Source organism: Lissotriton helveticus, chromosome 1_1, assembly GCF_964261635.1.
Source record: "Lissotriton helveticus chromosome 1_1, aLisHel1.1, whole genome shotgun sequence".
Taxonomy (NCBI): domain Eukaryota; kingdom Metazoa; phylum Chordata; class Amphibia; order Caudata; family Salamandridae; genus Lissotriton; species Lissotriton helveticus.
The window spans coordinates 641,260,662-641,285,259 of NC_136057.1; the positions used below are offsets into that span (position 1 = coordinate 641,260,662).

At 55.3% G+C, this 24,598-nt stretch overlaps 1 protein-coding gene across 2 annotated transcripts in view; it reads left to right on the top strand.

Moving 5' to 3' along the window:
* Positions 1 to 15,631, top strand: part of MCM10 (minichromosome maintenance 10 replication initiation factor) — a 306,573-nt gene extending 290,942 nt beyond the window's left edge. For both annotated transcript variants that reach the window (XM_078674170.1, XM_078674171.1), the window contains exon 20: positions 14,784 to 15,631. In XM_078674170.1, coding sequence (XP_078530296.1) covers positions 14,784 to 14,867 — 84 coding nt within the window. In that variant the 3' untranslated portion in view covers positions 14,868 to 15,631. The remainder of the gene's footprint in view (positions 1 to 14,783) is intronic.
* Positions 15,632 to 24,598: the final 8,967 nt, after the last annotated feature.

The following is a 24,598-nucleotide window of genomic DNA, read 5'->3' on the forward strand; positions in this document are numbered from 1 at the left end:
CCCTCTTCCCATGTCCCAGAGGAGTGTGGGATTTGTCAGGGCTTCTCTGGCAGGACCCTGAAGGACAGAAAGAAGATCAGGCTTCAGGGCCTTGAGGAAAGAAGGCTGAAGGCGCAAGGTGGGTCTGGAGGGGCTTCCTCTGCCCGTGCTGAGGCCTCTGGGGGCCTCCCCAGGGGCAGGAAGGCCAGCAAGCATCACCATTCTCCGTCTGGGTCGATTGCACCGACTACGACGTCGAGAGGGATGACTACAGTCTGTTCCCCGTCTCCCCAGGGCTCTGGGTCGAAGCGCCGTCGACGCTTGACGTCGAAGGAACTGAACAGACCGCCGTCGAGGTCTCCTGTGACGATTTTGTTGTCGTCTGAGTCAACGTCGAGTGATCGACGTCAAAAGGCCCGGCACCGCGCTCGCCGTCGAGGTGACACCGCCGTTCGCCGTCGGCGAAAAGGAGAAGATCGTCGTCGAGGGGATCCTCGTCGTCGAAGAGAAGTTCGCCGTCGAGGCGCAGATCGCCATCGAGGCGCAGGAGGTCGCCGTCGAGGCGCCGAAGGTCGCCTTCGAGGCATAGGAGATCGCCGTCGAGGCGAACGAGGTCGACGTCGAGGCGAAGGCATTCGCCGTCGAGGGGTAAACGGTCGACGTCGAGGAAAGGACGCTCGCCGTCCGGTCGCTGTTCTTCGACGCCGAAGAGACGGGGAAGGAGATCTGGCGCCATGGGAGGTTCGCCTACGTCCCAGGCTGGGAAGGAAGGCGGATCACCGGGTTCGGTGTACTCCATGGTGTATACTCCGTCACAGAGGCCGGTTACAGCCCCGCCTCCATTACCGAGGGGACTCCCACCGAGGGACCCTACTCCTCCTCCTCCTCTACCACCACTGCCTCACACTATGCCTCGACCTCAGCTACCAGCAGACAAGCCGCCTCCGGTTCCTCTGAGGTCGGTCTCGCTGCCCAGGCTTCCGACCCCTCCCAAGGGGACCCCTAAGCCGAAGGCCCCGGCCAAGCCGAAGTCGCCCGCCCCGGTGGAACCGGCGGATCGACCAAAGCCGAGGAAGTCACGATCACGTTCCGGACGGAGAGGAAGATCGAGGAGTCGACGTAGATCCTCCACCATGTCAAGACGTCGCCATAGGAGGCGTGGATCGAGGTCCCGCACGGACTCGTCCAGGACCAGGACCTATTCTCCGACCTTGTCGGAATCTCCGGGGACAAGGGTGTCTCCGGTGGACGACATCAGCACGTTCCAGGATGTTCTCCTGAGGGGGGCTGCAAAATTGGGAATCACGGTGACGGCTCCAACACCCACGACGTCAGTGATTTTTGAGACGCTTCACAAATAGCATTTGTCTCGCCCTCTACTGCCACTAGTGCCTGGTTTGGTAGAGCCTGCGGAGGAGCTGTTCCTCACACCAGTGGTGGTGAAGGCCGCTCCCTCCCGACTTCTGAAGAAGTACAGGCCCCGGATTCGCACCCGGCTTTCCTGCGGATAGACCCGGTACCTGACTCTGTGATAGTGACGGCGGCCTGGAAGTTACATTCTACCTCCCCGTCCTCCACCGTACCGCCCGATAAGGAAAGCCGATGGATCAACTCAGCTGGTAGGAAGGCTAGTGGGACTGCGTCCACGGCCATGAAGGCGTCCAGCGATGCGGCGTTACTAGGGCGATATGACCGTGCCCTCTGGGAATCCCTGCAATAGTTCACGGAACTCCTGCCACGGGACAAGAGGGAGGACTTCCAGGAGATACTCAAAGAGGGGATGCTGGTTTCAAACCAGGTCATCAGCGTGGCTGGGGATGTCTCTCTTTTGGCTGCCCATGGGTACTGTCTTGGGATCAACCAGCGGCGCCATGCTTGGCTCAGGCTCACATCACTCAAGCCCGAGGCCCAGCAGCGGGTGGCCAATCTGCCCTTCTCGGGGGAAACCCTGTTCGGAAAGCATGCCGATGATGAGATGGCCAGCATGAAGGCGGAGGCAGAGACCCTGACGGCTGTGGGCTTGGAGAAGCTCAAAGAAAAGAAGGCCTACCGCCCGTTCCAGAGACGGTTCGGTGCACAGGGACAGCAGCAGCAACAACAGCAGCAGTTCCAGAGACCCTTCCAGAAGCGCCAGAAGGGTAGAGGGGGACAGCAGTCCTCTACCGCGAACAAGGGCCCGGCCGGGTCTCGACCCTGAGCGGTCACTTCCCCTTCATCCGTTACCCGCTCCGGTGGGGGGAAGCGTTCAATTTTTTCTGGCAGAGTGGAGAAAAATTACTCAGGACAAGTGGGTGCTGAATATTGTTTGCAATGCATACAGTCTTCGGTGCACCAGCCCGCCTCCATCAATTCCTCCGGTCAGCTCGCAGTTTCAGCTGCGCGAGCTCCAGGCGGAGGCCGATATCCTGTTAAGGAAAAGGGCGATAGAAGACGTACCTCTGTCTCAAAGAGGAAGAGGTCTGTACTCCCGGTTCTTCCTGGTTCGCAAGAAGAACAAGAACGAGTTCAGGCCCATTCTGGATTTGCAACAAGCAAACAAGTGGATTCGCAGAGAGAAGTTTCGCATGCTGTCGTTGCATCAGATTTATCCTCAGCTGCAACAGGAAGACTGGCTGTGTGCCATAGACCTACAGGATGCGTACTTCCATGTGCCCATTGCACACAAACACAGGAAGTTCCTGCGATTCCAAGTCGGCGCCAATCATTATCAGTACACAGTACTGCCATTCGGATTGAAGTCTGTGCCCAGGACGTTCTCGAAGTGCATGGCAGTGGTAGCCGCACACCTAAGGAAGAACAAGGTGTTTGTCTACCCGTACCTGGACGATTGGTTGATCAAGGCCTCCTCCTTCTCGGAAGCTCAAGCGCACTTCCAGAAGACGTGCGTTCTCTTGAACAAGCTGGGGTTGCACATCAACATGTCCAAGTCTGTCCCGACTCCGGTCCAGTGTATACAGTACTTGGGGGCCTCCATCAATACGCTGTCAGCAAGCGTGTCTCCTTCGGAGGAGAGACGATTATCACTCCTTCGGAAGGCTCAGGCTCTTATGACCGCTCCAGCTACAACAGTGAGGACGGTGCCTTCTCTACTGGGGTCGATGGCCTCTTGTATCTTCCTCACGCCTCACGCACAACTGCACATGAGACCATTGCAGGAGTGCTTGGAGGATCAGTGAGAACAGAGGAAAGGATCTTGGGACGACAAGATGCGACTGTCTCTGCATGCTCTTCAGTCTCTGAAGTGGTGGTGTTCAGCTGAGAATCTCCTCAGAGGGGTTCCCTTCCACAAGGACATTCCTACGCAGACTATCGTGACGGATGCGTCTCTCCACGGCTGGGGGGCGCACTCCGGAGACTTACAGATTCAAGGAACATGGTCCCCGACGGAGTCCACGTACATCAATTTCCTGGAACTCAGAGCTGTTCACTTGGCACTGAAGGCCTTTCATCCGTCCTTCCGGACCAACTCTCTGCTTGTTCAGACGGACAATACGACCATGATGTATTACCTCAACAAGCAGGGGGGATCGAGATCGCGCACTCTGTCGCTGGAGGCGCAGGCGATCTGGCACTGGCTTCTGGCCAGAGGACTGATGATAACGGCTACCCATCTGCCAGGTGTGCAGAATGTTCAGGCAGACGCACTGAGCAGGCTGATTCAGGAAAACCACGAATGGGTCATAAACGACGAAGTGCTAGGAGAAGTCTTCGCAAGGTGGGGGACTCCAGACATAGATCTGTTCGCCACCGTCGAAAACAGCAAATGCCGAGACTTCGCCTCCAGGTACTATCAGCCAGGGACGCTGGGGAATGCGCTATGGATCAACTGGTCGAACAGCTTTCTGTACGCTTTTCCACCCATTCCCCTGATTCCGGCGGTGCTCATCAAACTGTCCCAGTCCAGGGCGCGGATGATCCTGATTGCCCCGGAATGGCCCAGGCAGTGGTGGTTCACGGACCTGCTTCACCGGTCTCTCCTTCCTCACATGAGGCTGCCGTGCAGGCCGGACCGTCTCACGAAGTTCGGGGGGCAGATGTTGCACCCCAACCTCTCGTCTTTGAGTTTGGCGGCATGGCTCCTGAGATATGGCCATCTGAATCTCCCAGAAGATTGCATGGAGATACTGAAGGAGGCTAAGCGACCTTCCAATAGGACTTCTTATGCTTACAAGTGGAAGAGGTTTTGCATCTGGTGCAAGTCCAAGAACTATGACCCGACGACATGTAAGGAAGATGTCATCCTTCCATATCTTCTACCTCTGGCCCAGTCTGGCCTTAATGTCCATTCCATTAAGGTTCATCTGGCTGCATTGACTGCCTACAGGAAATGCCCTTCGCAGACTTCCTTCTTTCAGATCCCTGTGATCAAAGATTTTTTGGAAGGCTTGAAGAAAGTGTTCCCTCCTGTCCGGCTTCCTTCGCCTTCATGGGAATTGAATGTGGTGTTGTCCAGATTGATGAAGGAGCCTTTTGAACCTATCCATAAGGCTTCGTTGTAGCACCTGTCCTGGAAGGCGGCATTCCTTGTGGCCATTACATCGGCCCGCAGGGTGAGTGAAATTCAGGCGTTGTGTTGCCAAGAACCTTATACTGTATTTCATGCTGCTAAGGTTATGCGTACTCACCCTAAATTTCTTCCTAAAGTTATATCTGACTTTCATGTTAACCAGACCATAACTTTACCTACGTTTTTTCAGAATCCTTCCTCTCCAGCGGAAAGGTCCCTGCATTCCCTGGATGTCAGGAGGGTGTTGAAATTTTACCTGGATAAAACCAAGGATATTCGTAGGTCAGACCAATTTTTTATCAATTATGGATCAGTCAGGACAGGTCTTGCTACCTCTAAACAGTCCATATCTGAAAGAGACACGTTAGTATTAGATTCCTTACCTTAGAATATCCCCAGGCGTCAGACTGGATCTGGAAATTTTTGCGTTGCAGTACCCTTGCGCGTCGGTAGGCGTCGTCTGCGGCTCCGCGTCCGTCGTCGGCGTCGTGGGCGCTGTGATGACGTCGTCGGAGTACTTAGACGCAGCCTCCGCGTGCTGACGTCAGTTCTTCTTTTTTCCGCTCCAGCAAGAGCAGATCTGGAAAAAGCAGTAACCCTAGTCATTTTTTGACGAACTTTTTTGATCACTTTTGATTGTTTCTCGAAGTCTTTCGACTCCGAACGGTGCCGTAGGGATGCCCGGCTTTAAGCACTGCGATGATTGCGACCGCCTGATGTCGGTCACGGATCCTCACCGCGTGTGTTTATCTTGTCTCGGCGTCGACCACGACGACAAGGCCTGCTCCGACTGCCGGGCCCTCTCTTCGAAAGCCAGGCGGGAGCGGTCCCGCAGGCGACTCGAACTCCGGCAGTCGGTCCCGCGCCGCGAGAGGTCCCGATCCCATGGGAGGTCGAGGGACAGGTCGCGGGCTCGGAGCCACCACAGTTCCGAGAGTAGGCCGCACTCCTCCGGGTCGAAGTCGTCGTCAGGTAAGAGGCGCAAGAAGTCCAAGCGGCGTCATCGCTCTTCGGACTCCCCCCGATGCTCCCGCGATGCGGCCGGGGGTTCGAGTGACACCACCCACACGGCTCCGTCAGAGTCGCGGGCGCCGCGTGCAGCTCCACACCCTCCGGTCCCTGGGCTGCACGCGTCGCAGGAGGGGATCGAGCGTTTCCTCATGGCCATGAGGAAACGCTCTCCTCCGACGGGCTGCGCGGCGCCTTCGGGCCCAGCGGACCCGTCTGGGACCCCTAGCGGGCCCGGCGCCGGGGGGTTCAGTTATTCCGGCGCCGCGGGCGCCTTCGGGCCCGGCGCCGAAGGACGCCGCTGGTCCTCCTTCGGGATCTGGTTCGTCGCCGGTGGACCTTACAACCTCCCCGGCGTCGGACCCTCAGGTGTCGCCTCCGGCGCCGTCCTCGGGCGGCGCCGTCCCCACCTTCGTTCCTGTTCAGCCGTCAGGACGGCCCCGATGGGCGCCGCTCCGGACGTAGTTTGGTGAGTTTCACTTTTATGAACAGGCCCCATTAGTTGAGAACCCTGAATTTCAGGAGATGGGTGATGAAGGGGACTGGGAGGGGTCTGAAGACCCTCTGACCAGAGAGTGTCAGTCTCATGAGGACTGGGCAGGAGACCTTGGGGAGGCCAGTGGCCTGGACACCTCTCCAGATACTGGTTTTGTCTCACCTCCTACCGTGGCTTCGGGGGAGGGGGCAACTTATAGTGTGGTGCTGATGAGGGCTGCCAAGGCCTTGGGCCTTGAGCTCCCCGTCGCGGCCGTGAGGACTAATCTCCTCACTGAGGTCCTTAAACCGCAGTCAAGCTCGGCCGAGCCTCTGCTGCCTTTTAATGAGGCCTTGACCGACGTTCTTCTGGACACTTGGTCCAAGCCCGCTACGGGTTCGCCCGTAGATAGGAACGTGGCCAGGCGCCACCGCCCAGCCCCTGGCGACCCATATTTCCTGTCCACCCACCCCACCCCCGAGAGCCTGGTCATCCAGACCTCCAATTCCCAGACCGCATTCCCGTCCGCCCCGCCGGACAGGGAATCCAAGAGGTATGAGCAGTATGGAAAGAAGATATTCTCATCCCTTAGTCTGGGTCTGCGGTCTTCCAACACCGCATGCCTCTTGGGCCGTTACACCCACTCTCTGTGGGATACGGTCGCGGAAGTGCTGCCAGAGTGTCCGTTGGAGGTACGGGCCAAACTCAGCCAAGCCCTTGTGGAGGGCCGGGACGCAGCCAAGTATTCCATTAGGTGTGGGCTGGATACCACCGACTCGCTAGGCAGAGCGATGGCAACGACGGTGGCGGTCAGACGCCACGCCTGGCTGAGGTCCGCCAACTTTTCGGCAGATGTCCAGAACACACTCATGGACATGCCGTTCGATGGCAGTCGCCTCTTTGGCGACAAAGCAGACCATGCGCTCGAGCGCTTTAAGGACTCCAGGGCTACGGCCAAGTCCTTGGGCCTCTCGGCCCGGCGCCAGCAATCGGCTGCTTATCACTCCTTTCGTGGCCACGGAAGGGGTACACCCACACGTGCCGCTAGCCACGCTCCGCAGGGCAATACCCAACGCGGTGGCGGCCGTGGTAACCGCCGTCCGGGCGGTAGGGGTCGACGGCGAGGTCAGTCCACACCTTCCCCCGCAGCATCCGCCTCAAAACCCTCCTAGTCCGTGCTTTCAGGCCCATGTGACGCCAGTGGGGGGCAGGGTTCGCCATCACCACCTCCACCGGCGCACTGTCACTTCGGACAGGTGGGTGCTGCAAATCGTCCAAAGGGGCTACTCCCTCCCCTTCGAGGCGACTCCTCCAGCCATGCCACCGCAGAACCACCGTGTATCGGGGGATCATTTGCGACTTCTGCAGGAAGAAGTTACGGCCCTCTTGGCCAAGGGGGCCATTGAGCGCGTTCCTGGGCCAGAAGTAGGGTGTGGTTGCTACTCCCACTACTTTCTGGTACCCAAGAAGGGCAAAGGGGGCCTACGTCCTATCTTGGATCTACGGAACGTCAACGGCTTCCTCCGGAAGGAGAAGTTCAAGATGCTGACACTGGCTCAGGTCTTAGCTGCCCTGGACCCAGGAGACTGGATGGTAGCGTTGGACTTGCAGGACGCTTATTTCCACATCCCCGTCCTGCCGGCCCACCGGCGCTACCTGCGGTTTACGGTTGGCCACGAGCACTTTCAGTTTACCGTGCTCCCCTTCGGCCTTACCAGCGCCCCACGGGTGTTCCGAAAGGTGATGGCGGTGGTCGCAGCTCATCTGCGCAGGTTAGGGGTTTCAGTCTTCCCCTACCTCGACGACTGGCTGTTGAAGGCGGGCTCGCCCCAGACAGTCGTCAACCACCTCCAGACTACGGCAGATCTCCTGCACCAGCTGGGGTTCTCCATCAGTGTGCCAAAGTCACACCTGTGCCCCTCTCAGGAGCTCCTCTTCATCGGAGCGGTTCTAGACTTGGCGCAGTTTCGGGTTTTTCCACCCGAACAGCGGGTCCGGAATATTCAGGCTCTGATTCCCATCTTTCAGCCGTTATCTCGGGTCTCGGTCAGGTTGACGCTGCGGCTTCGGGGGCTGATGGCCTCCTGCATCCTACTGGTGCGTCACGCCAGGTGGCGGATGCGGGCTCTGCAGTGGGACCTGAAGTTTCAGTGGGCCCAGCATCAGGGCAACCTCTCCGACCATGTCCTGATCTCGGAGGGCACTGCGAGACAGCTGCAGTGGTGGCTCACGGACCGCGATTGGGTCAGCGGCAGATCCCTCTCCCTTCCCCAACCGGAGCACGTAGTTGTGACGGACGCGTCCCTCCAGGGATGGGGTGGCCACATGGGAGAGGTGGAGATCAGAGGCCTCTGGTCTCCGGCGGAGGCCCGGCTCCACATCAACCTGTTGGAGTTACGGGCGATTCGTCTAGCACTGAAGGCATTCCTCCCCTCTGTCCGGGGGAGTGTAGTGCAGGTGTTCACGGACAACACCACCGCCATGTGGTACTGCAACAAACAGGGCGGGGTGGTTGCCAGGAGGCTCTGCGCCTCTGGCAATGGCTGGAACATCAGGGCGTGACCCTGGTGGCTCAACACCTGGCAGGTTCTCTGAATGCCAGGGCGGACGAGCTCAGCCGTCGGAACATGATGGATCACGAAGGGCGTCTGAACTCTGACGTGGCGCAAGGCCTCTTTCAGCAATGAGGAGAGCCTTGGTTAGATCTATTCGCCACCGAAGAGAACGCGCAATGTCATCTGTTCTGTGCGTTGGAATTTCCAAGGCGGCACTCGCTTGGAGACGCTTTTCGTCGCGAGTGGAGTTGCGGTCTGTTGTACGCCTTTCCGCCTATACCACTTCTGCCCAGAGTGCTGAAGAAGATCAAGCGCGACCGGGCCCAAGTCATCCTTGTGGCTCCGGACTGGGCGAGAAGGTACTGGTATCCAGAGCTACTCCTTATGTCAGTCGATCCCCCGGTTCGTCTGCCTCTTCAGGAGGACCTTCTGTCGCAGCAGCAGGGGACGGTCCTCCACCCGAACCTGTCCAGTCTCCACCTCCATGCTTGGAGATTGAGCGGCGACAGTTGAGGCCATTTGACTTGCCTCCTGAAGTCTGTAACGTCATTCTGGCAGCCAGGCGTCCCTCCACAAAGTCGGTATACGCCTGCAAGTGGAACAGATTTGTGGCATGGTGCACAGCAAAGGCTGTGGATCCTCTTGCTGCCCCTCTTTCTGAGGTTCTTCTCTTCCTTCTGTCTCTTGCCCAGCAGGGCTCTGCTCTGGGCACTATCAAGGGCTACCTTTCTGCCCTTTCAGCCTTTCTCAGGCTACCTGATCAGCCTTCTTTGTTCAAGTCCCCTATTGTAAATAGATTTCTTAAGGGCATCACACACACGTTTCCTTCTGTTCCGTTTGTGATGCCTCAGTGGGACTTGAACCTGGTTCTTAGCTTTCTGATGTGCGCTCCCTTTGAGCCACTTCACAACTGTCCTCTTCGCCTTCTGACTTTGAAGACTGCTTTCCTGGTTGCCATCACCTCTGCCAGGAGAGTGAGTGAGCTCCAGGCCCTTTCTTGTACACCACCTTTCCTTTCTGTCCATCCGGACAAAGTGGTGCTACCTACCAAACCTTCTTTCCTGCCCAAGGTTGTCATGGCCTTCCACATCGGGCAGTCTATCACCTTGCCAACCTTCTTTCCGCCACCGCATCCCTCTAAAGAGGAAGAGCGGCTCCACCGTCTGGACCCAAAACGTGCGCTCTCATTTTATTTGGATCGCACACGCCAGTTCCGGGTGGATGCCCAACTTTGTTGGTTACGTGGGCGCTAAGAAGGGGAAACCGGTACACAAGAGGACCATCTCCCGGTGGATCATCTTGTGTATCCAGGCATGCTACTCCTTGGCTAGGAAGGAGCCCCCTGCTGGATTGCGGGCTCATTCTACCCGAGCCACGGCGACTACCACTGCCCTGGGCAGGGGTGTGCCCTTACAGGATATCTGTCAGGCAGCTACGTGGGCATCGCTGCACACGTTTGCAAGACACTACTGCCTGGACAGCCAAGTCCGGAGGGATGGCTTCTTTGGCCGTTCCGTCCTCCAGGACTTTCTGGTGTGATTATTGGTTCGCAGACCCACCACCGGGGTTGGTATTGCTGGGGTATCTATTCTAAGGTAAGGAATCTAATACTAACGTGTCTCTTTCAGATGCACAAGTTACTACTTGTGTAACGATATATCTGTAAGAGACATTAGTTAGTATTAGATTCCTTACCGACCCACCCATCCTCCCCGTTCTGCGAACCAATATCTAGGGTTAGGGTTATCCCCTTTCAGGGCCCTAGTTTCAATGGCACCAGTGTTGGTTTTTAACATGGCTCTGCGTTTCTGGCGCGGAAAAGCTGTGTCTAAGAACTGACGTCAGCACACGGAGGCGGCGTCTAAGTACTCCGACGACGTCGACGACGGACGCGGAGCCGCAGACGACGCCTACCGACGCGCAAGGGTACTGGTACGCAAACATTTCCGGATCCAGTCTGACGCCTGGGGATATTCTAAGGTAAGGAATCTAATACTAACTAATATCTCTTACAGATATATCTTTACACAAATAGTAACTTGTGCTTCTAGGTGGATTGTGTCCTGTATATAGTTTTGTTACCAAAAAAGCTGGTAAGACCTTAGGGGGTAAACCTAAGGCTCATTCCACCAGGGGCAAAGCTGCAACGACTGCTTTGCTCCATCATGTTCCAATTGCAGAAATCTGCAAGGCGGCCACTTGGAAGTCGGTCCATACCTTTGCTAAGCATTACTGCCTAGACACTGATGCCAGGGCAGACGCTCAGGTTGGGCAGGCTTCGCCACGAAATCTGTTCGCACAGTAGTGGTGTTATTTCTCTTTTCGCCACGGCCGCTTTGGTGTGGGGATGGGCTTGCCATTCTATTCACTAGATTATGACTATACACAGAGATCCCCTACTACAGAAGGAGTAGTTTCTGTCCTGTAACTCCAGTTCTGTAGTAGGGGTATCTCTGTTATAGTCATAAGCGCCCGCCCGCCTCCCCGCTGGAGAGAGATATTCATGTAAGGAATGCTACAGGTCTGGCGTGTTACGCCTTCAAAAAGAATTGAAAGAAAAAGGGACCTGCAGTGCATTCTTGGATACTGTGAAGTTCTAGAAAGTTCTCTTAAAGGCACAGTATCCTGTTCTGAGCCACATAATGGCAGCCTATGGGGCTTGTCTGTCCATGTCTTCCTCTCTATCATTCCAGAGGGATTTTGCTGTTAAAGCAAGGGAAATCTGGACAGGCTTTGCTGTTTGTGGATTTTTGGTGGAATTTCTAGTTGAAGTACTAGACAGTGTAGCCTGTGGATATGGGCTGCATTATCTGTCTTTATTTCTCTCTTCAGTGTCTGTGCAGTTCTGCATTTTTCGACACCTTAACCCAGGGGTACTCATAGTACGGCCCGCGGGCAAGCCTTCCTGGGTGGCCCGCGGACATTGCAGACACCTGTGTTTAAAAAGAAATAAATTAAATAGTGTTTGCAAATACAGCCGCAGCAGCGCTGACTCAGACTCTGCTCTGTGGGGGCCCGGGGGATTCCAGTGATTGTCAGAGGGGAGCTGCAGGGGCCTAAGAGGTGAAATTCAACAAAGCCTAATTAACATGTAAATGGTCTTTTAAAGACCCATGAAGTACTTGACAGGGCTGTGTGCGTGCAGCCGGCCGGGCTGACACACAGCCACAGGTGAGAGGACAGAGAGGGAGGGAGGGAGACAAAGAGGGAGGGAGGGAGGGAGGGAGACAAAGACGGAGGGAGGGAGACAGAGAGTGGGAGACAGGGAAGGAGACACAGAGGGAGGGAGGGAGACAAAGACGGAGGGAGGGAAACAGAGAGTGGGAGACAGGGAAGGAGACACAGAGGGAGGGAGGGAGACACGGAGGGAGGGAGACACGGAGGGAGGGAGACACAGAGGGAGGGAGACACAGAGAGAGGGCAGGAGGGAGACACAGAGGGAGAGAGGGAGACACAGAGGGAGGGAGGGAGACACAGAGGAGGGAGACGCAGAGGGAGGGAGACACAGAGAGAGGGCAGGAGGGAGACAGAGGGCAGGAGGGAGACAGAGGGAGGGAGGGAGACGCAGAGGGAGGGAGACACGGAGGGAGGGAGGGTGACACAGAGGGAGGGAGACACGGAGGGAGGGAGACACGGAGGGAGGGAGGGAGACACAGAGGGAGGGAGGGAAACAGAGTGGGAGACGGGGAGGGAGACAGAGGGAGGGAGGGAGACACGGAGGGAGGGAGACACAGAGGGAGGGAAACAGAGAGTGGGAGACAGGGAGGGAGACACAGAGGGAGAGTGGGAGACACGGAGGGAGACACAGAGGGAGAGTGGGAGACTGGAAGGGAGACACAGAGGGAGAGTGGGAGACTGGGAGGGAGACACCGAGGGAGAGTGGGAGACTGGGAGGGAGACACAGAGGGAGAGTGGGAGACTGGGAGGGAGACACAGAGGGAGAGTGGGAGACAGGGAGGGAGACACAGAGGGAGAGTGGGAGACAGGGAGGGAGACACAGAGGGAGAGTGGGAAACAGGGAGGGAGACACAGAGGGAGAGTGGGAGACAGGGAGGGAGACAGGGAGGGAGAGTGGGAGACAGGGAGGGAGACACACCGGGAGGGAGTGAGGGAGACATGGAGGAAGGGAGGGAGATACTGAGGGAGGGAGACACGGAGGGAGGGAGGGAGACACAGAGAGAGGGCAGGAGGGAGACAGAGGGAGGGAGGGGGAGACAGAGGGAGGGAGGGGGAGACAGAGAGAGGGCAGGAGGGAGACACGGAGGGAGGGAGACAGGGAGGGAGGGAGAAACGGAGGGAGGGAGGGAGACACGGAGGGAGGGAGACACGGAGGGAGGGAGGGAGACGGAGGGAGGGAGGGAAACAGAGTGGGAGACAGGGAGGGAGACAGAGGGAGGGAAACAGAGAGTGGGAGACTGGGAGGGAGACACAGAGGGAGAGTGGGAGACAGGGAGGGAGACACAGAGGGAGAGTGGGAGACTGGGAGGGAGACACAGAGGGAGAGTGGGAGACTGGGAGGGAGACACAGAGGGAGAGTGGGAGACAGGGAGGGAGACACACCGGGAGGGAGGGAGGGAGACACAGAGAGAGGGCAGGAGGGAGACACAGAGAGAGGGCAGGAGGGAGACACAGAGAGAGGGCAGGAGGGAGACACAGAGGGAAGGAGGGAGACACAGAGGGAGGGAGGGAGGGAGACACGGAGGGAGACACAGAGGGAGGGAGGGAGACACGGGGGAGGGAGGGAGACACGGAGGGAGGGAGGGAGACACGGAGGGAGGGAGACACGGAGGGAGGGAGGGAGGGAGACACGGAGGGAAGGAGGGGAACAGAGAGTGGGAGGGAGACACATAGGGTGGGAGGGAGGGAGACACAGAGGGAGGGAAACAGAGAGTGGGAGACAGAGGGAGAGTGGGCGACTGGGAGGGAGACACCGAGGGAGAGTGGGAGACTGGGAGGGAGACACAGAGGGAGAGTGGGAGACAGGGAGGGAGACACAGAGGGAGAGTGGGAGACAGGGAGGGAGACACACCGGGAGGGAGGGATGGAGGGAGACACAGAGGGAGGGAGAGGGAGAGAGAGGGAGACACAGAGGGAGGGAGAGCGAGAGAGAGAGAAGGAGGGAGAGAGAGAAAGATGTGTGTATGCTGGGTCTTCGTGGCTTGGTGGACGAAGGTGTCTGCTGCAGGGACCTGTGTTTAACCTCATGGTCACAATTTTTGTTTGCTTTAGCCCCGCCCCCTCCGACCCCGCCCCCACCGGTGTGACCCTCAGCCACAAACCACACTGTAAATTTGGCCCCCGAGAGAAAGTTTGTGAGTACCCATGCCTTAACCCCTTCAGTGCTGCGCGAATTCCTCTGCGGTACTGAAGGTTCTAAAGAACCTATGGACTCATGACGGAACGGTTCCGTCATGAGCACAGGCCAACCGACGCTCATGACGGAACCGTTCCGTCATGAGCACCGAAGGGGTTAAGAGATTATTTTTGATTGCTCCGGGGTCCACGCACATGGGCGGGACTATTCACTAGATTATGACTATAACAGAGATACCCCTACTGCAGAACTGGAGTTACAGGACAGAAACTACTCCTTCTCTGTTATTGGCTGCCCTTGAAACCCTTATGTCACAGATTCACCTGATATACTACCCTCCCTAGTCTGTATCCTCTTCCTATCATGCCTCTCTCTCTCTCTTCAACTTCCTATCTCATACGCTCTCTCAATCCCCCTTTCCTTCTCTCCAGTCTCTCCTCTCTGCTCCACTTCACTCCCCCCTCACTTCCCCTCCTTTTTAGACTTTTTTTCCACCTCTTTCTCAACTGCTTTTCCCCCTTATCTTCCCTTCTGTCTCCTCCTCTCAACCACTTTCTCTACTCGTTTCTCTATCACTATTCAGCACCAGGAAACCCCTTGGGATAGCAGACACTGAGTAGACACTTAATAAACATTCAGATAAATGGGAAAAAAGTGAAATTATCAATTCAATGTTTTTTATTCTGCAACAACCTAGATACTGTAGCTCCTGTAGTTTCACTATTTTCTCCATGCCTGGCACAATTCATGTATTGTTTTGACTTGAACCCTGCCCTCCTGGAAGGTATGGTATGTATGGACAGCTTAGAATGTAATCCTTTTACTGTACCTTGTGATAATGCAGCAGGACATCTTTAACCGTTTCATTAAAAGCAGTTTTAACTTTAACTAAAACATGTACGCAAATTACTTCAGCGATTTAATGTTTCTGATCATCTATTACAGGAGAGGAGTGGTCCAAAGATTGCTGGGGAAACACTATTGACCAGAGGAGAAGAGCATGGCAAATTTCTTAATAGTCTTAAATAACTACTCTATATTTTGTTAAACAAAATATTATTTTAACAAAAAGCATTTGCAATTGTTTTAAACTTTTTATTTCAACTTTTTTAATAAGATGTTTTAATCAAGCAGTATTGCAAATTCAGTTACTTTATTTTCATGTTGCATCAATTTCAAGTCTACCTCGTTTTTCTTATCACAAAGCATTTATTAAAGGGGGTTACAGCACACTAAATAAAGGAGCATATGTGTAGCAGGAAAAGATTATATATCTTCCAAAGTCACCTAAACAACAGTTTTGGAATATTGCAAGATGAATTATGAATTGCTTATAGTCTTTTCCTGCTAGTAGACAACTGATCCTTTATTAAGTGTGTATACCGTATTCCAAAGAAGTTCACAGTAACCTCAGTGCTGGCTGTCCAGGATCAGTGATGTGACAGCTAAAAGTATTCGAATGTCATGGTTGTGTATTATACTTGCCTTTTATTGTCATTAAAGTTGATGCTATTGGTGTTTTTGTATTTGGGTAAAAGCCATGTTTCGGGGTGATGCTTAACGTAATCAGTAGCCTGATTTTTTTCCTGCTAGAGTTTCTATGCTGTCTTCAGTCGTGTAAACTGTAACTTTGTTGTGGATTACCACAGGTGTTAAAGTGCATGATTGTGTACTTGTAAATATTTGAATGTGCTTTTTTTCTCCATTTGTCTATGTGAAACTGTCTTGGGGTTGTACATTAAGTTTTGTATATTAGTCAAAAAAGCTATCAACAATAAAATATTTTGCTAAAGTATGCAGTGGCGAGTTGCACTCATAAATGTATTGTTAGGTTGAGGCTACCGTCGCACTGCGTAAGCAGTGGGCGGAGCCGACATTTTATGTTGTGTAAACGCTGGCCAGCCATTGGAGGAGAGGAGCGTCACTCAGTTCAGGCCCTGCCTTGACGCGATTCAGGGGCGTTTTTCTCTTTTTAAGCCCCGCCCCTTTTCTATTGGTGGGCGTTACACCCTCCCTCTCGCCGAGTTCCCAGTCTATTTCTCCTGTAAGGTACCCTTTGCTACCTCTTGTATTTTGTTTGCTCACAATTGTCACTTTTGCCTAATGTAACTTAACGTCTGCTTTTGTAACGTGTTCACTCGTCTCATGGATCGTTTTTCTGTTATTTTTAGAGATGTTATTTTCGTTGTTACTATTATCACTGTTCACTATAGTGGTGCAGGCGGTACCGTTTTCCTTAGTTTCCAAACTAATCATGCAGGTTTTAGAGAGGGTGCACGGAAGTTGTCCCTTCCAGGCCTCGCCTCCACCCGCACCTGGCCGTGGGGTCAGGGTGGATACGTGCGGGTCACTCTGCTGCCAGGAATCCAGGGGAGGGGAGGGACGAGGAGTAACATTAAAGTGTTTCAGTGCACAGGTTCAATCACGGCGGGGCCCTGCCACCTCTTTGTACCCCCTCCCCTCCTTGGAGACGGCTCGCTGCATGTCCGACCGGCACGGTCTGGGTGTCCGGCTGGCTCTGCCTCTCTAGTTGGTGGCGGTGCCGAGGGTCATTAGGGCTGTGCAAACAGCGCTGTGCATGCAGCAGAAGAGCAGAAGTGATTAATTATTGCACTCACATTAGGTGGACACTGCACACGGCCTTTGCACTGCACCATTCACCGAGCTCCCCCGCCTCGAGGCGCTGGAAGAAGCAGCCAAACTCACACGGCCTCACACGGTCTGCTCTGCAGAATGCTAAACAAAAGCACAATGACTCTTTTTAAAGGGCTGCCAACTCCAGACATGGCATTCAGTATAGACAAAAAGGTTTGAAAGATATTTATCACACATGGACATTGTGTGCGGTGTCTGGAGCTGGTCAGTGTGGCGCTCAGAAATGTATGTGGAGTACTAGCTAATACTACACAACCAGCACTACTACTAGACAACCAGCGCTATGTAATACTACACAACTAGTGCTATCTAATACTACACAACCAGCGCTACGACTACACAACCAATGCTAATACTGCACAACACCTCTATCTAATACTGCACAACTAGGGCCATCTAATTATACACAAACAACGCTATCTAATATAGCAATGAAACCAGTAGTGTTGAGGGAGAGAAAGGTATCCGAGAACCCTGCACAATAATTGTGCACTTTCTCTCTTAGCAGCAGTGTGATCCTGGCCAAATCACATAATCTGCCTATCCCGTGTTTGATAAAATCGACAGTGCCTAAACAAAACATAAGAACTAGACGATCACTTCTGCAATGCATCACACTGTGACTTTACAGACGAGTGCGCAGGACACCGGTGTGTGGCAGAAGCAGCAGAAAGCACACATCAAACAGTATGTGTCTTGCTTTATCCACATTTTAAATTTTTAAATAGCGTCCACTTGAACTGAATTGCCTTATGGCACTGTGAATAGCGAATGTGTTTGTGAAAGGCACTTAAGCACTGTCCGGAGAGGCCAGGGGGCGGTCAAGTTACTGTTTCATTATGCCATACCCGGCCTCCGTTCGATGCAGACTCCGTCTAACATTGGACATCACAAGTGGCCCCTGGCTAGGTGTGAGCAGCGACAACAAGCGCTGCGCTGACACTTCTTTACATCTCTTCAAGGACCGCATATTTTGAGTCCCTACTCACAACTGAGCTGGAGGATTGTTAGATATATGCAACAAGTTCACCAGGCAGCTTAAGTTCCTATGCCAGGGCCGAGTATCTCACCAAGGACTGTGTTTTAACTTTGCATTCTGGGGCTTGTAGTTCGGAATGGTGTTAGGCACCGAAAAGAGTACAAATAATAAAAAGACTGGAGTGGACAAACCGCTCCTACCCACGTGCCATCTTTAATCTTGTGCCTGTTCTTATTGTACTATAAATTCCAGCTAACCCCTCCCCCCTTGCACTGTGGCCCGTGGTCACATCCTAATCCGGTGCAGGCCACTAAAGACAGTTAATGGCCTCCCTATGCACACGCTGCCAGGCTCGTTTGGGGAGAGTTATTTGCCCCTTTTAAACAGGTCTCACTCTCAGCTTTCGCAGCCTGAATCTCGGCCCAATTTGTCCTTCGGAAGATTAAAAACGCAAGGTTGGGGCGGAAAATGTCACTTCTGAGGCCCGGACACATCCCCAGCCCCTTAATTTAAAAATTGCCGGAGTGAGCTGTCCTATCTGGGTGATTTACGCCTCTGTAATCCTCGGGCGCAGGTCTCCTTAATACATTTCACTTTGGAAGGCAGGCAATATGCCTCGGTAATTAGTGCATTTAAAGCAGGTTCCTCCTTTAAAGTACCCGTCCTGCCTGGACGACCCGCAAAAACCGGGCTGTGTTCGTGAGATCAAAAGGAGACCTTAAAGGCAGCTTTTTTTGTTGATTCACTTTTTTTTTTCACAACAAAATTTTTATTGATTGGTCAGAGAGAAGCACACATGTGGCTCTCCACAGGCAGGAGAGTGCTACCAAATATCAAGACATGTTTCCGCATTATCACAAATCTCAAACAATGATACGGGTCAGGCAAACCCCCCTACCCTCCACCCCCATCCCCAACTACCCAACTTCCCGACTACCCACCCCTTATCCCTCCCTAACCCTTTGCACGTGATTGTATTGAACCTTCATCACCTGGTCTGAACGTGCCCGGTACCGTGTATTTCCCTAGGTCTGTGGGCCACTCGCCTCCTGCCATTCATCCTCCAGTTCTATCGGGGGGTCCAAGAGCAGTCCCCTATACTCCGCCCAATTTTTCCAGATCTTATAATGCTTACGGGGACATCCTCTGGCCTCAAACACCGGGCGCTCCAGCCCCATAAAGTAATCTAATCCAGCCTTCCATGCACACAGTGGGGGCTCGCACTCCTTTCCATGCCCGTGCCAGGTCCCTCTTGGCCACCACCAGTCCCAGCAGTAGGAGGTGACGCTTGTATATATTCCCCCCTACACCCTCCAGTATATGAAGAATCCCTAATCGAGGGGTGCGGGGCAGGTCCCATCCCAACACCTCAGACAAACAAGTCCAGACACCATTCCAAAATCTGGTAAGGCCAGCACAGGACCACACCGTATGCAACAGCGTACCCCTTTCAACTCCACAGCGCAGGCACTCTGGGGATACAATCAGGCCCGCCTTCCCCAATCGCTCCCGGGTGTAGTAGGCCCTGTGTAGGTATTTGAATTGGATGAGACGGAGTCTCATCGCAATGGCAGTCCCTCGCGGGGACTCCAGAGCCTCCCTCCAATCATCCTCGTCCAAGGGTCCAATGTCTTTCTCCCAGGCGTCTTTAAGGGGAAGTAGGGAGGAAGAACAGTGAGTGACTAGGGTTTGATAAATTCGGGACACCTTATCGCCGAGGTCTCCCATAAAGATTTTCGCCTCCACCGGACTGAATTCCGGCAGCGACTCCAAGCCAGCAATGTTAGGTGCCAGCGCATGGCGAAATTGAAGATAGCGATAGAATTGGGTCGTGGGCATATGGAACTCGGTCTGGAGCTCCTGGAACGATTTCAAGGTGACCCCGGACAGTACATGTCCTAGCGACGAAATTCCGATGGCATCCCATCCACCGAACCCGGTCAGGGAGGCCCACCCGGGAAGCCGTCCATTCTGCCACAGCGGAGTCTCCGCCGTAAGCCTACCCCACCAGCCCATGCGACGCAGCGCCTGTCGCCATATAGCAAAAAGCACACGCGTGACACCTGGAAGCTTTCTTCGTAGTTTGGCCGAGTATAAAATCGTGTGCAGTGTGCTGTCACCCATCAATGAGCGCTCCAGGGCATATGCCGGGTCTCCCCTGTCCCCGTACCACCATTCATTGAGTACAAGCAGGTGAGAGGCCTGATAATAAGACAGGAGATCAGATGTGGCCAAGCCACCACAATACGTGGACAGGAAACAGGTCCGCAGCGCCACCCTGGCAGCACCCCCAGCCCACAGAAAGCGGCCCAAGACCGAATTAACCTGCCGAAACCACTGAGAAGCGATAAGATGTGGATGGTTCTGCAGCTGGTATAGAAGGCGCGGAAGCGCGACCATTTTGAAAATCGCGGATCGACCGAAGATGGTAAGGGGCATCCGGGACCATGTCTTAACATCCGTCTGGACCCTCTCCCACACCGGGAACACGTTACGCTCCCAAGCAACTGCCGCGGAGTCGGAGAGGAACACTCCCAGATACTTCAAGCCCCCTATAGCTACCTGCAACTCCGACGCCCAGGAGTCCGCCACACTTCTGCCACCCAACACCCACAAGGGGGATTTACGTGGGTTTAGATAGAGGCCCGAAACCTCCCCGAAGACACGCATAATCTCCAAGCTTCGAGGGCCCGATCTGTCCAAATTTGTAAGGAAGAAGAGGACATCGTCTGCATAAAGTGCAATTCTATCAGTGATTGCACCGCCCCATTATCTGTGCGTCGATACGCACCCAGGATGCCAGGAGCTCCATAGCAAGCGCAAATAAATATGGGGAGAGCGGACAACCCTGCCGGGTCCCCCTGCCGATGGAGAATTTCTCGGATACCGCACCGGAGATACGTACCGATGCCGTGATGTCCGTGTACAGTAGTTTGATGTAGGAAATAAACACCGGGCCCAAGTTGAGGCGAGGCAGGAGAGCGAACAGGTACGTCCAGCTGACTGAGTCAAATGCTCTGTCAATATCCGCCAGTAGTAGAGCTGCCCTCTCCCCCGTGTCCCTCACCGCATCAATCGCCGCCTGCGCCCGCCTGATATTATGCCGCGTCGCCCTATGTGGCATGAACCCGGCCTGGTCCGGATGGACCAAGTCAGTCACGTATGGGAGGAGGCGGTTCGCCAAGGCCTTAGCCAGCAGCTTAGCCTCGATGTTGAGCAAGGATATCGGGCGATAGGAGTCCCGTCTGTCCGGGGGCCTGACGGGTTTTTGGAAGACCACCACTTCGGCGTGCCGCCAGTCAGCTGGCAGTCTGCCCCGGGATCGCGCCGCCTCCAGTGCACGCAGATAATGGGGTCCCAATTGGAGGTGGAATCATTTATAAAATTCGCACGGGAACCCACTTGGCCCCGGCGCTTTCTCTGTGTTGAGCTGTCCCAACGCTCCCCCCAGCTCCTCCGCTGTCAGGGGAAGGTCCAGTGCTGCCTTGGTCTCATCAGAGACCGCCTTCGGTGGCAGGTCTCCAATAAACTTATCAATCTCGTCCGCGGATAGGCGGTCCCGCGGGGCATAGAGGTCCATATAATACTGAGCGAAGTTCGCTGCCAGCACCGCCGGGTCCATAATCGCCACTCCTTCCCCATCGGTGAGACTCGGCAGCGTGTGCGGCTGGACGGTATATTGGCAGAGCCTATGAAGCATGGTACAAGATTTGTCCCCCCACTGATAGACTCTACTGCGCGTGGCGAGCCACGCTTGCCTAGCCTCATCGATCAGCACAGACGCATACGACTGCTGCGCCTGCAGGAGCAATCTCAATGCCACTTCATCTCCCCCACCCCGGCACTGTTCTTCTAGAGCTTCCACCTGTACGGCCGCCGCAGTGATGGCCTCTCTACGCTCCCGACGGGCCGCTGCACACCATGCAATATCTATTCCTCTAATCGTGGGCTTCATGGCCTCCCAGACCACCACTGCCTCTATATCTTCCACCAAATTTTCCTGCCAGTAATGTGCAATCGCGCCCCGCATGTGTTGGACGAAGCCGGCCTGCTGAAGGTGCCACGAAGACATCCTCCACCGGAATGGCTGACGGTTCGTAGGCAGTTCAATCCTGACGGCCACCGGAGAGTGGTCAGATAGCCCTCTAGGCAAGATCCCAGCCTCCCGCACCCTGTCCAGGGACGCATGGGGCACAAAAACGTAGTCGAGGCGCGAAAAGGAACCATGTACAGCCGACACATAGGTGTATTCACGGGCCTTAGGATGCATATGGCGCCACACATCGACCCAGCCCATTCCCTCCACCATCGCATTCAACCGGGTAGGGGGAGCAGCTGTCAATATCCCTTGCATCCGCCGACGATCCATACACACATCCATTACCTCATTCCAATCACCTCCCAGCACCGCCAAGGACTCTGGGATATCTGCCCACACCGCAAACAGTTTCTCGGACAAGGACCACTGCAATGGCGGAGGGGCGTAGACACTCCCAAATACCACAGGTTCAGCACCCACTATCCCTTTGATGAAAACGGATCGACCCTGTGGATCTATCCATTGTTTCTCATGAACATAGGCCAACCTGCGATGCACCAACACAGCGACTCCCCTGGACCCCCTGGAGAACCCGGCATGATAGACTTGTTGGTAACCAAACCTCTGCAGGCTAAGTACTTTCGTTCCCAGCATGTGTGTTTCCTGCAATAATAATACATCAGCTACCTCCCTCTTCCCCCATCTCAGAATCGCCCCCGTTTGATCTTGTCAAGCATCCCCCTGACATTCCAAGTAATCACACGCATGGACTCCCTGGGGAGCCCTCGGAGCGGTGCGTCAGCCATAGTCAAAGGTAGCAATCGTGGCAGAACCCTGGCACCACACCCTTGTACACAGCACCATCATTGTCAAAACATCAGAAATCGCGTGCAATCCCCCCAGTCCACCCCCAAACCCCCCAAAAACAACAACAGCCCCTCTGTCCAACGTGCCCCAAACTACACCCCCCCCACCCCTGCCCCCCCCCATCAGCCCCCTGCCCCCCACCCCTATACCTCATGGAACTCAGAAGTATCTGTCGCGGCATGGGCAACCTCGGGCCCAAAACAGAGTGCCCAAGGCCAACCATACCAATGGATCCCAACTACCCCTGTGAACTATAGCAACTCCCCCCCCCTCCCACTCCTAGACAACTCCCACTTACGTAGGAGGCAGGTAGCCCCTATACAGGAGCACCCCGAACCCTTCCCCCCATCCCCACATATAGTACAACAAAAATCCAGCCTTAGCAGTATACTCAGCAGTCAATCTTTCATTATAGTGGAACACTGCGGAGCAGCTCCTCTCGGCCGGGGTTCATGGTAGACGTTGATGGGCATATATCCCCACCGCCCGTCAGCGGCCTCTTCCAGAGTGATCAGAGTCAGTAGGCGCAGCAGAAGGAGATCCACTGCGAGAAGCGGACCGTTTCCGTGATCTTGACTTCCTATCTCTCCTGGTCATGGCAGTCTGGTCCCCCCGGTCCTGCGACGGCTCCCTTGAACGTCCCGGGTTCAATCCCGGCTGATCATGCGGCCTGACTCTCACCGTCTCATCGGTCCATTTGAAAACGTCCTCCGGGGTGTCAAAAAAGTGAGTACGGGATTGAAACATCACTCGCAGGCGAGCTGGATAGAGCAATGAGTACTGAATCTTCAGGCCCCGGAGTTTCGCTTTGGCGGAAATAAAGGAGTGCCGCTGTTGTTGCACAAGTCTGGTGTAGTCCGGGAAGATCATAATTTTCTGATTTTCGAAAAGAAGAGAGTCTTTGGCCCTTGCTTCCCGCAGAATGGTATCTTTGTCGTGAAAGTTCAGGAGTTTAGCAATCACAGGTCTGGGCCTCTCACCCGCCGGCGGCTTCTGCGTTAGGGCCCTATGGACGCGTTCGATCACGAAGCAGCGGGACAGGGCCTCCGGGGGGAGCCAGCTCTCCAGCCACTGAGTCAGAAACTGTCCCATATTACCCTTCTCACACCCCTCCGGAAAGCCCACAAAGCGTAGGTTGTTTCTGCGCGCCCGCCCTTTGGCATCCTCGACTCGAAGCGCCAGGCCCCGTTGAATGTTTTTCTATCGCCGCCATTTTCCGCTTCAGGATCCCAACATCATCTTCCACCACCGAGATCCTAGATTCGGTCTCAGAAATTCGCGCAACAGCGTTACGCAGATCTTGGCGCAACAGGGTCACGTCCGCTCCCACTGCCCCAATCTTGGCATCGAGCATGTCCCTAGACTGGGTGATCGCCGCCATGAGCGCCGCGTTGTCCGGGCCCGACCCCTGGCCACCGGATGCCCCCTGACCCCCATTCGGGCCGGTATACTTGTCGATGGGGCCCTGTTTGGCGGGCCCACCCCCCCTCTGGTCATGGTGAGTCTCTCTTCAGGGGCCCCAGTCCTCAGGGCAGGCACCGGTCCTTTCAGAAAGGCGTTCCGCGTCGCAAGTTACAACCAAGGGAGGCACACAGTCTTGGACCAGCAGACCGCCTCAGTCCGCCTCCGGGGTGGGGGGGGCACATGCAGGACTCTCCAGGCCAGGCTGCTACTCAGTCAGGGTCGCAGCTCCCAACGGGCCGATTGCCCACCTCGTTGCCGCCACCAGTGACCACCTGCAACCCTGATATCGGGCACCACCTCCAGGGAGATCCGGGGCAGAGGGCCCCCAGCCGACCAGAAGAACAGACAAGCGCGAATGCCCGCAGGCCAGGGAGCGGGCAGGATCACTCTCCGGGGGGCCGCAGCACTGGCCGTCCCGCTGCTGCTTGGCCTCCCTCGCGCTGCCTCACTTGCGTCGCCAAAATCGAGGCCCCGGTCCCCGGGCCTCCACGCCGGCCGCGGTCCACCTCCGGGGTCTGGGACGCCTCACTCACCCCCCAGTCGCGGGATATGGCCTCTTCCGTCTCTTCTGCTCCGTGGCAGGGTCAAGCCTCAGGTCGCGGGCCTCACCACTGTCACTGCCCGCCGACACCGGAAGCTCCCGGCTGGAGAACGCCAAAATCGAGGTCCCGGCTTCCCTCGCCGAGTGCAGGCCCCGGGGTGTCGCCGCCGCTAACTCCGCCACCGATAATCCGAGCGCTCTGGATCCTTCACCAG